Source organism: Schistocerca serialis, chromosome 1, assembly GCF_023864345.2.
Source record: "Schistocerca serialis cubense isolate TAMUIC-IGC-003099 chromosome 1, iqSchSeri2.2, whole genome shotgun sequence".
Lineage (NCBI taxonomy): Eukaryota > Metazoa > Arthropoda > Insecta > Orthoptera > Acrididae > Schistocerca > Schistocerca serialis.
The window spans coordinates 279,927,541-279,941,495 of record NC_064638.1 but is presented as its reverse complement, the minus strand read 5'-3'; the positions used below and the strand labels follow the sequence as shown (position 1 = coordinate 279,941,495).

The 13,955-nt window shown below is 45.0% G+C and overlaps 1 protein-coding gene across 1 annotated transcript in view; it reads right to left on the bottom strand.

Moving 5' to 3' along the window:
• LOC126466081 (uncharacterized) overlaps positions 1-13,955 on the bottom strand; it is a 309,668-nt gene that overhangs the window by 62,248 nt on the left and 233,465 nt on the right. Inside the window, exon 13 of the mRNA XM_050096360.1 lies at positions 4,082-4,207. Coding sequence (XP_049952317.1) covers positions 4,082-4,207 — 126 coding nt within the window. The remainder of the gene's footprint in view (positions 1-4,081; positions 4,208-13,955) is intronic.

Sequence of the window (13,955 nt, the reverse complement as noted above, 5' to 3'; positions counted from 1 at the left end):
GAAACGTACTTGGCAGTACGAGCTGTAACGTCTCCTGGAAAGACTTCTAAGAGCCATAGTAAAATGTTATGATAACCACAAGTAACCTGTATCAGTAACGAATAAAAATATGCGTGTCTATCTATGTAAACGTGCTATCATTGATGAAATGTTACTTTGGAACGAGAGAACTTTCCACCTTTACAGATTTTGAACGTAAAACTATTAATAATAAATATATTTTTGTGTAACAAATACTAAGAATAACAAAGACTATGCCGTGGAATTTCTATACAAAGTTGTCGGAGAAAAGACTTGGATGAATAAAAATGATGACACTGTTGTCAGCTCTCGAACCTATTAGACGCTTTGTACGAAGTTGCTTCTGAACACACGATTTCGTTAATTGTACGTAAGTTTTTTCACAATATATCCACAAAAAGTATTTGTCCTTCTAATCTCATTTCATACCTCACTCTCCATGTGAACATAATTATGTGGAAATAATTGATTATATTGTGTCTCTCTCTTTCTGCAACAATATTTATCGGCCACCAACTACTACAGTTTGAAACAAACCTGGCGTATTTTACAGCTAGCCGTGCGTGTTGACAACATACGTAAATTGTTACAACCAAACTCAGTACCTTTACTCAGAATTATTTGCCCTCGCAGCAACATTGATGACTGTTAGTGGGTTTTTCAGCCACTAGTACGAGTGTGCAAAATATACGCACGTCACGACTTATAAATGTCTTCTTCCACGATTCCAAACGTAACAAGCCGATACCTTTCATAAAAAAGGAAAGAGAGAGAGAGAGAGAGGGACGATAGAGCCCACTTTCCAGTACGGCTTTCCACACCCTCTGGCCTGAAAGCATACACTGATTCGGTTGTGGAAGATGTCATAAATCCGTTGTATAATCTCGTCAGGCAAGATGGACGACAACTATTGTAACGTGTCCTTGATATTCTGAACACTGGCACTTGGACGTGGCTGACGTCTGAGTCGGTCCAATATCTGGGACTTTTGCTGGCTACGAGGGTACCTACACATCACGTAGCCAGTTGATAGAGACGCGTGCCATGTATGGGCGGCCAGCTTCTGTTAAAAACACGGCACCACGGTACCGACGCCTGAGAGGTAACATGTGAGGATGCAGAATGTCTGTGACGTACTGTTCTACCGTCAAGAATTCCTTCACCGACTGTGATCTGAAGTAGTACCTGATGACTCTTCGCACCATGGCGCTAGGAGTAAAACCGCTGTGCCTCTCCAAAATAACAGAAGAAAGTGATTTCAGGTGCGCCGCAGGGGAGTGTCGTAGGACCGTTGCTATTCACAATATACATAAATGACCTTGTGGATGACATCGGAAGTTCACTGAGGCTCTTTGCGGATGATGCTGTGTTATATCGAGAGGTTGTAACAATGGAAAATTGTACTGAAATGCACGAGGGTCTGCAGCGAATTGACGCATGGTGCAAGGAATGGCAATTGAATCTCAATGTAGACAAGTGTGTGCTGCGAATACATAGAAAGATAGATCCCTTATCATTTAGCTACAAAATAGCAGGTCAGCAACTGGAAGCAGTTAATTCCATAAATTATCTGGGAGTACGCGTTAGGAGTGATTTAAAATGGAATGATCATATAAAGTTGATCGTTGGTAAAGCAGATGCCAGACTGAGATTCATTGGAAGAATCCTAAGGAAATACAATCCGAAAACAAAGGAAGTAGGTTACAGTACGCTTGTTCGCCCACTGCTTGAACACTGCTCAGCAGTGTGGGATCCGTACCAGATAGCGTTGATAGAAGAGATAGAGAAGATTCAACGGAGAGCAGCGCGCTTCGTTACAGGATCATTTAGTAATCGCGAAAGCGTTACGGATATGATAGATAAACTCCAGTGGAAGACTCTGTAGGAGAGACGCTCAGTAGCTTGGTAAAGGCTTTTGTTGAAGTTTCGAGAACATACCTTCACCGAGAAGTCAAGCAGTATATGGCTCCCTCCAACGTATATCTCGCGAAGAGACCATGAGGATAAAATCAGAGGGATTAGAGCCCACACAGAAGCATACCGACAATCCTTCTTTCCACGAACGATAGGAGACTGGAATAGAGGGGAGAACCGATAGAGGTACTCAAGGTACCATCTGCCACACACCGTCAGGTGGCTTGCGGAGTACGGATGTAGATGTAGATGTAGAAGGTCGCGACCATACTCACTGACGGTGGTCGTCCGGCGTAGAGCAGAACCACAATTGGTCGTTGAACACAGAGTGACTCCGTTCATCAGCTGTCCGTACTCCTCTGTCACAGCACCACTCCAAACGCAGACGTGTGGGTTGTGGTGCTGACGGCAGCCTGTGTGAGGGGCGGTATGCTGATAGTCTCCTATCAGTGGCGCAGGATGACACCGAATGATGCACTGAATCCATTATTTGTTCTCGAACGGCACGCGCAAATGTGAATGGATTAGAATGTGCCTCGTGCACAATACAGCTATCTCCATGGTCAGACGTTATCGACCGGAACCTTGATGGAAAATATGTTGCCTTCATGTTCCCATGCCGTCCTAGATCAGACCAGTGTCACACATGAATGCATCACAAACATGGATACAGTACGATTCGACCATCCGGCCGCATGGAAAGCCCTAGTGAGACCACTTTCAAACTGTATCAGTTTCTGGCGTGGAAAGCGAGTTTTTAGCATCTCCGTGTCCTTCAGAGTGATCACTCACCATACTATGCTGTTCTTGTCCCTTATATACTCTGCCGGACCTGGTAACAATGCAAAAAGAGAGCAACACTCTGATGGCCGTTCTACATGTCTCAGACAACTGCTGCTCTGATCATTTACGTAGCCGCTGATGATGTGCGTGTATGTGCAGTTACATTCACGTCCGAAGATAACTTCTGGGTGCTTCACTTCTTCTTGTCAGGCAGTGAATTTCAAAGATACAACACGTAGAACACTTATCTTGCAATCTGATGCATCGTTTCTATTTCTTTGCTAACGAAAGGTAAATTGAATTTCTATTCACACAACAAACAGAAACTGTGTTCATGTGGTTCTCTATTTGCTTACTATTATCCATCGTCGAGTCCTCTGCTCGTGGTCTCGCGGTAGCGTTCTCGCTTCCCGAGCACGGGGTCCCGGGTTCGGTTCACGGCGGGGTCAGGGATTTTCATCTGCCCCGAGATGACTGTGTGTTGTTGTGTCGTCTTCATCATCATCATCGTTCATTCCGATTACCGTCGGAGGAAGGCAACGGCAAACCACCTCCATTAGGATCTTTCCTGGTGCGGGTCTCCCGCATCGTTTCCCTACGCTCTGTCAAGAAGCATGGGACTTTATTTCCATTTCTATCCATCGACGAAGCTATCATGTAGACAATAGAGTCGTGAGCGAACGATACAGCAGCTGTGCTGATCTTACCTGATAAACTGTCCGTATATACTGTGAACAAGAGCGGTCCTATTACGATTTCTCAGGATACCCACGACGTCACTTTCGTTTCCGTTGAACAAACGCCTCCAGATGTAATGCATAGGCTTCCATTAGTCAAATATTTTTCTAGAGAATCACATTTTTATGGAGATAATGCTTAAAATAGAATTTTGGATATCAGTCGAAAATGACGTACTGTAGCCTTTTCAACATATTCACTTGACTGCACTTCGAGGGTGAGTGTAGCTGTAACGTAATAAACAAAGATAGTTTCCCGTGCTTGTTAGGGTGAGGTTTTGAAGCACAGCGTCACACGTAAACAATATGGATTATTGGCAGCTGCACAATGCATCAAATGTTTATAGATGTAATTGTACACATACCTACATTTTCAACAGGGCCATCTTTTATCATACAGCCTAAGTCGCCTCTAACGTTCATAGACGATGCTATCAAATGCTTCACTAATATAAAGTATACAGAGCATGCAGTTTCAACACTAAGAAATGTAAGCGCTTATAACCAGAAAGTTATTTATGCTTCTTCAGACAACATTCGAAAAACGTGTTATACTTATTTTATTAGTTAAAGAAGTAAAAATTTTCTGTCAAATTTTAGGACTTTTCAAAATAGGAATCACTAACCTTCATCTCCTCTACAACTTCTGGATTGTTGAAGTTGAGATCCGGCTGATACGGCCCAAATTGATGCAGATAGTACATTTGCAGTTCTTCGTACCAAGTCCACATGGATCCACCGAACCAGCTTTCCTGAAATGTTAGTTCCATATTAAATACAGATGACAAATGGCCGTGTGGCGTAGCGCTGTACATTGCTCCTATAGAAATCTTACGATCGCTAGTAGCCCTGTACAGGGGGTGACTCACGGCTCTCTCGTGACAGACTTACATCTTGTGATGGAAATTCCAAGTATGAATATCAACAATGTAGGAACAGGTAGAATGGTACTTACCGTAAAGGAGACACGTTAACTTGCAGACAGGCGTAATTAAATGACACTTACGTAAAGCTTTCAGCCACAGCCTTCATCAGCAAAAGAGAAACACACACCATTCATACACGTAAGCAAGCACACCTCATGCACACATAATCGCCAACTCCAGCATTCCACCCTTAGGTGCTGGGTTTGGCGGTCATGTGCGACTGTCTACAACTTAACGTGTCTTCTTTGTGGTAGGTAGCAATCTATCAGTTCTTATGAGACAGCTATGTACTAGAGATTTCATTAGCGTAAAGTAAACGGAAATTAAAGCAGACTACTGCAAAATTGAATGCAACTTTGGCCATATAATTTTTGTCGTTTGGTGATGAGATGTTTTCTGCAAATTGTTCCGAATTTATTGTTTTGAGTATCAGAGTTAATGAAGAGGTAAATGCGACGATATGCGAATATTTGCATTTGTATTAACTGATTGTGTGCTATCGTGAAAAGCGTATTTGAAGCAGTTGTGTAACTCACATACTAGATTATACTTACGAGGTCCAGTGTGAGTTGTAATTCTCCTATGGCAGCGAAACTTGATAGATATTCTGCGTTAATGTCGAACCGATTTACGCTGCAAACAAATTAGTTTCAATTGTGGCTAACAGGTGCAAATCCGGGGCTGTGAATGCAAAAAGGATGTATAGGTATGTTTCCATATGCATTTGATTAGGAACATGACTTGGCCAGAAAACGTCAAACAAGACAGAAAGACGCAATGTTGATATTATTTTATTATCTTACACTCACATATTTTGTTCAATGCGAGCACCGAAGACGTCGACGAGTGCCAGATTTGCACCTGGTGGCCAAAATTGGACTATTTGTCTTCCAGCGTAAATCGCGTCCGCATGAACGTATTAGCATAGCTACCAAATTTCGCTGCCATACGATGATTACAGCCCACACTGAACTTCTGTGGGTAGCTGCACTTTAATTTTAACCACCTGGCACATCGGGAAACTGCGACATGAAATTCGCCAGTTTATAGTTTTGGGGAATTCAGAAACGAATAGCCAACCGTTGTGGCCGAGCGGTTCTCGGCTCTTCAGTCTGGAACCGCAAAACCGCTACGGTTGCAGGTTCGATTCCTGTCTCGGGCATGGATGTGTGTGATGTCCATAGGTTAGTTAGGTTTAAGTAGTTCTAAGTTCTAGGGGACAGATGACCTCAGATGTTAAGTCCCGTAGTGCTCATAGCCATTTGAACCATTTTTGAGAAACGTATATCTATAGTACATTTATGCAAAGAAGGGATTATTTTGATATTTATTGGTTTTTTGCAATCGATTATTTGACAAATGATTATAAAGAGATTTGATAATGTGATTGGTGTAAGGTAAAAGACGTTGGACTGTGAGGTTTGCATGCGCTGTCTGATTAGCTTTGATGGATATCAGCCATTCAGATAATTCGCACACATTTTGTGGACTAGAGAGATTTCTTTCTATAGTCTGAGTGGATTCAGGGCTCAGACATCTTGACGATAGGACGTATTAATATTGAGCTCTCAAAAGTCGTTATAATTTTGAAGCAGTTGCCGTTGTAAATAGAACCCGTAGTATCGTAAAGTGGTAACGAACGACCGATAACGAGGAAAGTGCAAAATTCCGAATTTTTCTGTGAACTGTGATCTATTTCGAATAACTTAAATCCGCGTAGCGTATTGTACAAATCGTGACCTAGAACTGATAGTTCGAAGCGACCAATTTGTAGGATACTGAGAAAACTGAATAAATCACGGAATAATGTAGATCGAGAGGTACAAATTGACACACATGCTTGGAATGACACGGGGTTTTATTAGAACCAAAAAATACAAAGTTCAAAAAATGTCCGACAGATGGCGCTTCATATCATCAGAATAGCAATAATTAGCATAAAAAGTAAGACAAAGCAAAGATGATGTTCTTTACAGTAAATGCTCAATATTTCCACCATCATTGCTCAACAATAGCTGTAGTCGAGGAATAATGTTGTGAACAGCAGTGTAAAGCATGTCCGGAGTTATGGTGAGGCATTGGCGTCGGATGTTGTCTTTCAGCATCCCTAGAGATGTCGGTCGATCACGATACACTAGCGACTTCAGGTAACCCCAAAGCCAATAATCGCACGGACTGAGGTCTGGGGACCTGGAGGCCAAGGATGACGAAAGTGGCGGCTGAGCACACGATCATCACCAAACGACGCGCAGGAGATCTTTCACGCGACTAGCAATACTTTGTTTCTTTTTTTTTTTTGGTTCTAATAAAACCCCATGTCATTCCAAGCATGGGTGTCAATTTATACCTCTGTATTTACATTATTCCGTGGTTTATTAAGTTTTCAAATTTATACTGACTTTTTGATCATCCGGTACTTACAGTCAGGGTGTAATGTTTCGGGTAACAGATTACTTTGGAGAGTATAAGCTCGCTATTGAGAGTGCTTGTACGTATGTGTGAATGCCGTACTTGTAATTCCAAAGTAAATCGGACTTGATGGTGAATGTTTACACAAGGAGCCACAATACATTGAAATTTTCATTCAGCGACCGTCTTTCATTTAACAGACAGCCAAACCTGATACTTGAAGAATCATCTTATGCGCCCTGTGGTTGCGTTTATATTCTCCATAAGTGCGTTTTGTTATTGCCACGGAAGGTACGGAGTCAATTTAATTTTGGCCAGCTGCATACGATTCTGTCAGTTGCACATGAAAACGGTTGTGGATGGCAGGTTACGTTGGCAGCCTGATGGCACTATGTGATGTCGAAACTGGTACCATGTGTTAAAAAGAATAAACGACGTTAGATTCAAATACAGCAGTCGATTTTGTTATCAGTACTCAAACAGTTCTTGCATAGGCGACGCAGCGGGCGACGCAGCGGGCGACGCGACAGAAAAGGGGGGAATGTCAAAAAGTCTGACTAATGGTTATCCTGAAATAGTGGAAGTGATATTACTTGGGTAACATCAGAATCACCAAACCACAGCTGTGGCGTATGTGTTATCACACGTATTTATACGCAAAGATTATCACGTTTGGGCCAAATGGAAAAGGTTTCGTGCCACACAGAAAACGTATCCGTGAATTACTAGCGTGAAACCCTTAGTTAAAGTTTGACGTTGCATGTGTGACGTCACATAGGAACACCACCCTAAATGAGAGATGTGCGCTGACTACACGGATTTCCATACATCGGAAAGAAGTTGTTTCAAACCGAATCCATTGCTTCTATTAGAAAATCATCAGCGATGGAGCGGTGAAAAATAAAACAAAGTTTACACAGATTAGGCAGCATGCCTTATTTTTCAGCCTCAGACGGCAAAGTGGTATCATTGCCGATTTTTAGACATATTACCAAGCCAATATCAGACGAACTTTGAAAACGGTGCATAGTAATTCTAATCTGAATACTTCACATGGAACTGTGTAGAGTGGAGTGCCGGACTGATGGTAAAAGAATATTGGTAATTAAATTCCTTTTGTTTTGAAACTTCCTGGCAGATTAAAACAGTGTGCCGGACCGAGACTCGAACTCGGGACCTTTGCCTTTCACGGGCGAGTGCTCTACCAACTGAGCTACCCAAGAACGACTCATGCCCCGTCCTCATAGCTTTACTTCTGCCAGTACCTCGTCTCCTGGTGCATGGTTCGCAGGAGAGCTTCTATAAAGTTTGGAAGGTAGGAGACGAGGTACTGGCAGAAGTAAAGCTGTGAGGACGGGGCGTGAGTCGTGGTTGGGTAGCTCAGTTGGTAGAGCACTTGCCCGCGAAAGGCGAAGGCTCCGAGTTCGAGTCTCGGTCCGGCACACAGTTTTAATCTGCCAGGAAGTTTCATATCAGCGCACACTCCGCTGCAGAGTGAAAATCTCATTCCTTTTGTTTTCCCACTTTTCCGTTCCGATGCAACAGAACTGGGGTTGTGGCTGGACCTGGGGTATTGCGGCACCGGACGTTGCTGGGTATCGCGCTCGCCGCCTACCCCTCCCACAGCGAGTACTGCTGAAGAGGTAACGCTCCGTCAAAGCGTCTCTAACTAATCACGCTTTTCGAAGTGTCCTCCAGGAGCCTATCACAGAATGTGAAGGATCACGTGGAGGACAAAGAGCGGACTAGCGAGAATGCGCTGACACCGCCGGCACGCCCTCTTGCTAGACATCTCTCGACCAGGTCACACGTACCTTAGTGCTTCTCTGTATTCGGGCGTCATGCCCCATCAGTCTGGCTGTCAGTGACCTCCAACTAGCCGCAGCTTTATAGCCGAATCGCTTAGGCTAGATTTACTGGCATGAATTCCAGTCAGTTTTTTACATTTTGTTGTAATCTAACGGAAATTCTTTCGTTCATCTACACTCCTGGAAATTGAAATAAGAACACCGTTAATTCACTGTCCCAGAAAGGGGAAACTTTATTGACACATTCCTGGGGTCAGATACATCACGTGATCACACTGACAGAACCACAGGCACATAGACACAGGCAACAGAGCATGCACAATGTCGGCACTAGTACAGTGTATATCCACCTTTCGCAGCAATGCAGGCTGCTATTCTCCCATGGAGACGATCGTAGAGATGCTGGATGTAGTCCTGTGGAACGGCTTGCCATGCCATTTCCACCTGGCGCCTCAGTTGGACCAGCGTTCGTGCTGGACGTGCAGACCGCGTGAGACGACGCTTCATCCAGTCCCAAACATGCTCAATGGGGGACAGATCCGGAGATCTTGCTGGCCAGGGTAGTTGACTTACACCTTCTAGAGCACGTTGGATGGCATGGGATACATGCGGACGCGCATTGTCCTGTTGGAACAGCAAGTTCCCTTGCCGGTCTAGGAATGGTAGAACGATGGGTTCGATGACGGTTTGGATGTACCGTGCACTATTCAGTGTCCCCTCGACGATCACCAGAGGTGTACGGCCAGTGTAGGAGATCGCTCCCCACACCATGATGCCGGGTGTTGGCCCTGTGTGCCTCGGTCGTATGCAGTCCTGATTGTGGCGCTCACCTGCACGGCGCCAAACACGCATACGACCATCATTGGCACCAAGGCAGAAGCGACTCTCATCGCTGAAGACGACACGTCTCTATTCGTCCCTCCATTCACGCCTGTCGCGACACCACTGGAGGCGGGCTGCACGATGTTGGGGCGTGAGCGGAAGACGGCCTAACGGTGTGCGGGACCGTAGCCCAGCTTCATGGAGACGGTTGCGAATGGTCCTCGCCGATACCCCAGGAGCAACAGTGTCCCTAATTTGCTGGGAAGTGGCGGTGCGGTCCCCTACGGCATTGCGTAGGATCCTACGGTCTTGGCGTGCATCCGTGCGTCGCTGCGGTCCGGTCCCAGGTCGACGGGCACGTGCACCTTCCGCCGACCACTGGCGACAACATCGATGTACTGTGGAGACCTCACGCCCCACGTGTTGAGCAATTCGGCGGTACGTCCACTCGGCCTCCCGCATGCCCACTATACGCCCTCGCTCAAAGTCCGTCAACTGCACATACGGTTCACGTCCACGCTATCGCGGCATGCTACTAGTGTTAAAGACTGCGATGGAGCTCCGTATGCCACGGCAAACTGGCTGACACTGACGGCGGCGGTGCACACATGCTGCGCAGCTAGCGCCATTCGACGGCCAACACCGCGGTTCCTGGTGTGTCCGCTGTGCCGTGCGTGTGATCATTGCTTGTACAGCCCTCTCGCAGTGTCCGGAGCAAGTATGGTGGGTCTGACACACCGGTGTCAATGTGTTCTTTTTTCCATTTCCAGGAGTGGAGATGTCCACATTCTGTCTCCCTTACGCCAACGGCAAATCTCGCACAGCAGTTCGCCAATGATTCATATCATCTGATGACGACCGGTAATATTACTACGTATCTCATCTGAGGATTATACAGTTAAAAAAATGTGCATGTGTCTAGAAAATTATGAAACTGTGTTTATTAAATCTTTGAATACCAGAAGCAGGCGGGGCGCTTAAAACGTAAAATGTACGAAGCTCTCAACTAAGTAGTCGTGGAGTTCTTGGAGTTAATCAACAGATTCTCATCTTGGAGCTAGCCAGAACGACGAAAGGCATGCCCAGAGAGAAGCGGATCGAGTGTATGATGATGACCGCCTCTTAAGTTAAAAGAAAAAGACGTAAATCGTTCGATTGTTCCTCAGGCCATTCACCTTCAAACTTTAGGCGCTAGTGGTTCTATTCTAACCAGTTCTGAACATATTATTTCCACTCTAATATAGGTACCTATCTCAGATCCCTCCCGGATAGTCGATCTCGTTAACGTGACTCTTCCGGGGTTCGAGAAGGCGTTTCCGGATCGAATCCATCTCTACATCTACATCTACGTGGATACTCTGCAAGCCACCGTACGGTGCGAGGCGGAGGGTACCTTGTACCACTACTATCCATTTTCTTTCCTCTTCCACTCGCAACTACAGAGAGGAAAAAACGATTATCTATTTGCCACCGTGTGGGCACTAATTTATCGAATCTTATCTTCGTGGTCCTTACGCACAATGCGTGTTGACGGCAGTGGAACCGTTCGGCAGTCAGCTTCAAATGTCGGTTCTGTAAATTTTCTTAATAATGTAGCAGCCCACCTCTGAAATGCTTCGACGCCTTCCCTCAATCTGACATGGTACGGATCCCAAACACTCGAGCAGTACTCGAGAATAGGTCGCACCAGCGTCCTATGTGCGGTCTCCTTTACAGGTGAACCACTCTTTCCTGAAACTCTCCCAATAAACTGAAGTCGACGATTAGCCTTCCCCAGCACAGTTCTCAAATGTTCGTTCCCTTTCATACCGCTTCCCAATGTTATTCCCAAATATGCAAACGACTTGACTGTGTCAGGCAGGGCACTACTAATACTGTATCCAAACATTACATGTTAGTTCTTACTACTCGTTTGCATTAACTTACATTTTTCCACATTTAGAGCTAGGTGCCATTTATCACACCAACTAGACATTTGTCTAAGTCGTCTTGTATTTTTCTACACTCAGTCAGCTTCGACACCTTACCGTACACCACAGCATCATTAGCAAACAACCTCACACTGCTGCCTACCCTTTCCGCCAAATCATTTCTATATATAGAGAAGGACAGTGGTCCTATCACATTTCCGTGGGGCACTCCTGACGTATACCCTTGTCTCTGGTGACCAGTCGCCGTAGTGGGCAACATACTGGGATCTATTTCTTAAGAAGTCTTTAAGCCGCTCGCATATCTGTGAACATATTCCACATACTCGTACCTTCGTTAACAGTCTGCAATGGGGCGCCGTGTCAAATGCTTTCCGGAAATCTAGAAACATGGAATCTGCCTGTTGCTCTTCATCCGTAGTTCGCAGTATATCATGCGACAAATGGGAAAGCAGAGTTGCGCACGAGCGATGCTTTCTAAAACCATGCTGATTCGTACGCATAAGCTTCTCAGTTTCAAGAAAGTATTCGAACTCAGAATGTGTTAAAAGATTCTGCAGCAAATCGAAGTTATGTATATTGGTCTGTAATTTTGCTGGTCCATTATTTTACCTTCCTTTATAATGGAGTCACCTGTGCTCTTTAGCCGGCCGGGGTGGCCAAGCGGTTCAAGGCGCTACAGTCTGGAACCGCGCGACCGCTACGGTCGCAGGTTCGAATCCTGCCTCGGGCATGGATGTGTGTGATGTCCTTAGGTTAGTTAGTTTTAAGTAGTTCTAAGTTCTAGGGGACTGATGACCTAGAAGTTAAATCCCATAGTGCTCAGAGCCATTTGAACCATTTCTTTTGTGCTTTTTACCAGTCGCCTGGCACTTCGTGCTGGGCTACAGATTCAGAATAAGTGCAGGCTATGTAAAGGGCCAGTGCCGTAGAGTATTTTTTGTAACACCGAATTGGGATTCCATCCGGGTCTGGAGATACGTTTGCTTTCAAATCTTTCAATTGTTTCTCTACAACAGAGATGCTTATTACTATGTCGTCTATACGGGAGTTTTACGATGGTCAAATGACGATATGTTTGTATGATTCTCCTGTGTCAGCAATTGCTTGAACGTGGAACCTGGTACCTTGTGGACTTACTACGAGGGCTGGTCATCCGGCCAGCCTGGATGTGATTTTTATGCGGTTTCCCACACACCGGACTGGTACCCACGTCCCACCTGCGCAAACATTTGGAAAATGTTCTCACACTTCAGCATGAGAACTTCTCTAGAAGCAGGCAGATGGGCCACACAAACACGGTCCCGGGTGGAGAGTTGGCGTCAGGATCCAGCAACTGTCACTAACACCGCCAAAACCCATACAATAGTACCGAACTCGTACAGAAACGGGAACAGGCAAGGAAGAAGAAGAAGAAGAGGAGGATACCAATATTTCAAAAATGTGGTTGTGGAAGGATTCATCAGCTTCTCCAAGTGAAGCAAATTCTAGTCCACGCATTTTTTGATTCCCACAAAACAACAAAAGAGTTTTGCAGTGAACACATGGTGTGTCGTGGGGCGATCAGTTTGTTTTTAAAATAATTGAAAAGCCACGATCGGTTCAACATCGTTTACTAGACAACCGGTTTCAGCACTCCGAAGGTGCCATCATCGGATCTGAAACGTGGATTAACATTATTATGGTTTTATAAATGTTAATCCCCGTTTCAGATCCGATGATGGCACCTTCTGAGGTGAAACTGGTCATCTAGTAAACGATATTGAAGCTATCGTGGCTTTTCAATTATTTTAACAAGAAAAGAAGACATTAGGCAACAAGCTAGGTATGTACCGACAGTGGAGATAAATTATGTTGATTTTATCCGTCAAATAACCAATTGCTTGAACTCGCACGTGACTGCTGGCATTGTCATGATATTCAATGTGACGTTTTAGGTTGTTTTTCGTCATTTCATTGATAGTTTGGCGAGAAAAATCTGTAAACCAGTCAGGATTATGTATACTTCGATCACCTGAGCCAACGGACCCGACATACACAATGTGATCAAAAGTATCCGGACACCCTTAAAACATACGTTTTTCGTATTAGGTGTATTGTGCTGCCTCCTACTGCCAGGTACTCCATATCAGCGACCTCAGTAGTCATTAGGCATCGTGACAGAACACAATGGGGAGCTCTGCGGAACTCACGTACTTCGAACGAGGTCAGCTGATTGGGTGTCACTTGGGTCATACGTCTGCACGCCAGATTTACACACTCCTTAACATTCCTAGGTCCACTGTTTCTGATATGATAGTGAAGTGGAAATGTGAAGGGACACGTACAGCACAAAAGCGTACAGGCCTCGTCTGTTGGTGACGGAGACAGTTGAAGAGGGTCCAGACCATCACACAGGAATTCCAAACTGCATCATGGTCCACTGCAAGTACTATGACCGTTAGGCGGGGGGTGAGAAAACTTAGATATCATGGTCGAGCGGATGCTCATAAGCCACACATCACGCCGGTAAATGCCAAACGACGCCTCGTTTCGTATAAGGATCGTAAACATTGGATGATTGAACAGTGTAAAAACGTTGTGTGGTGTGACAAATCACGGTACACA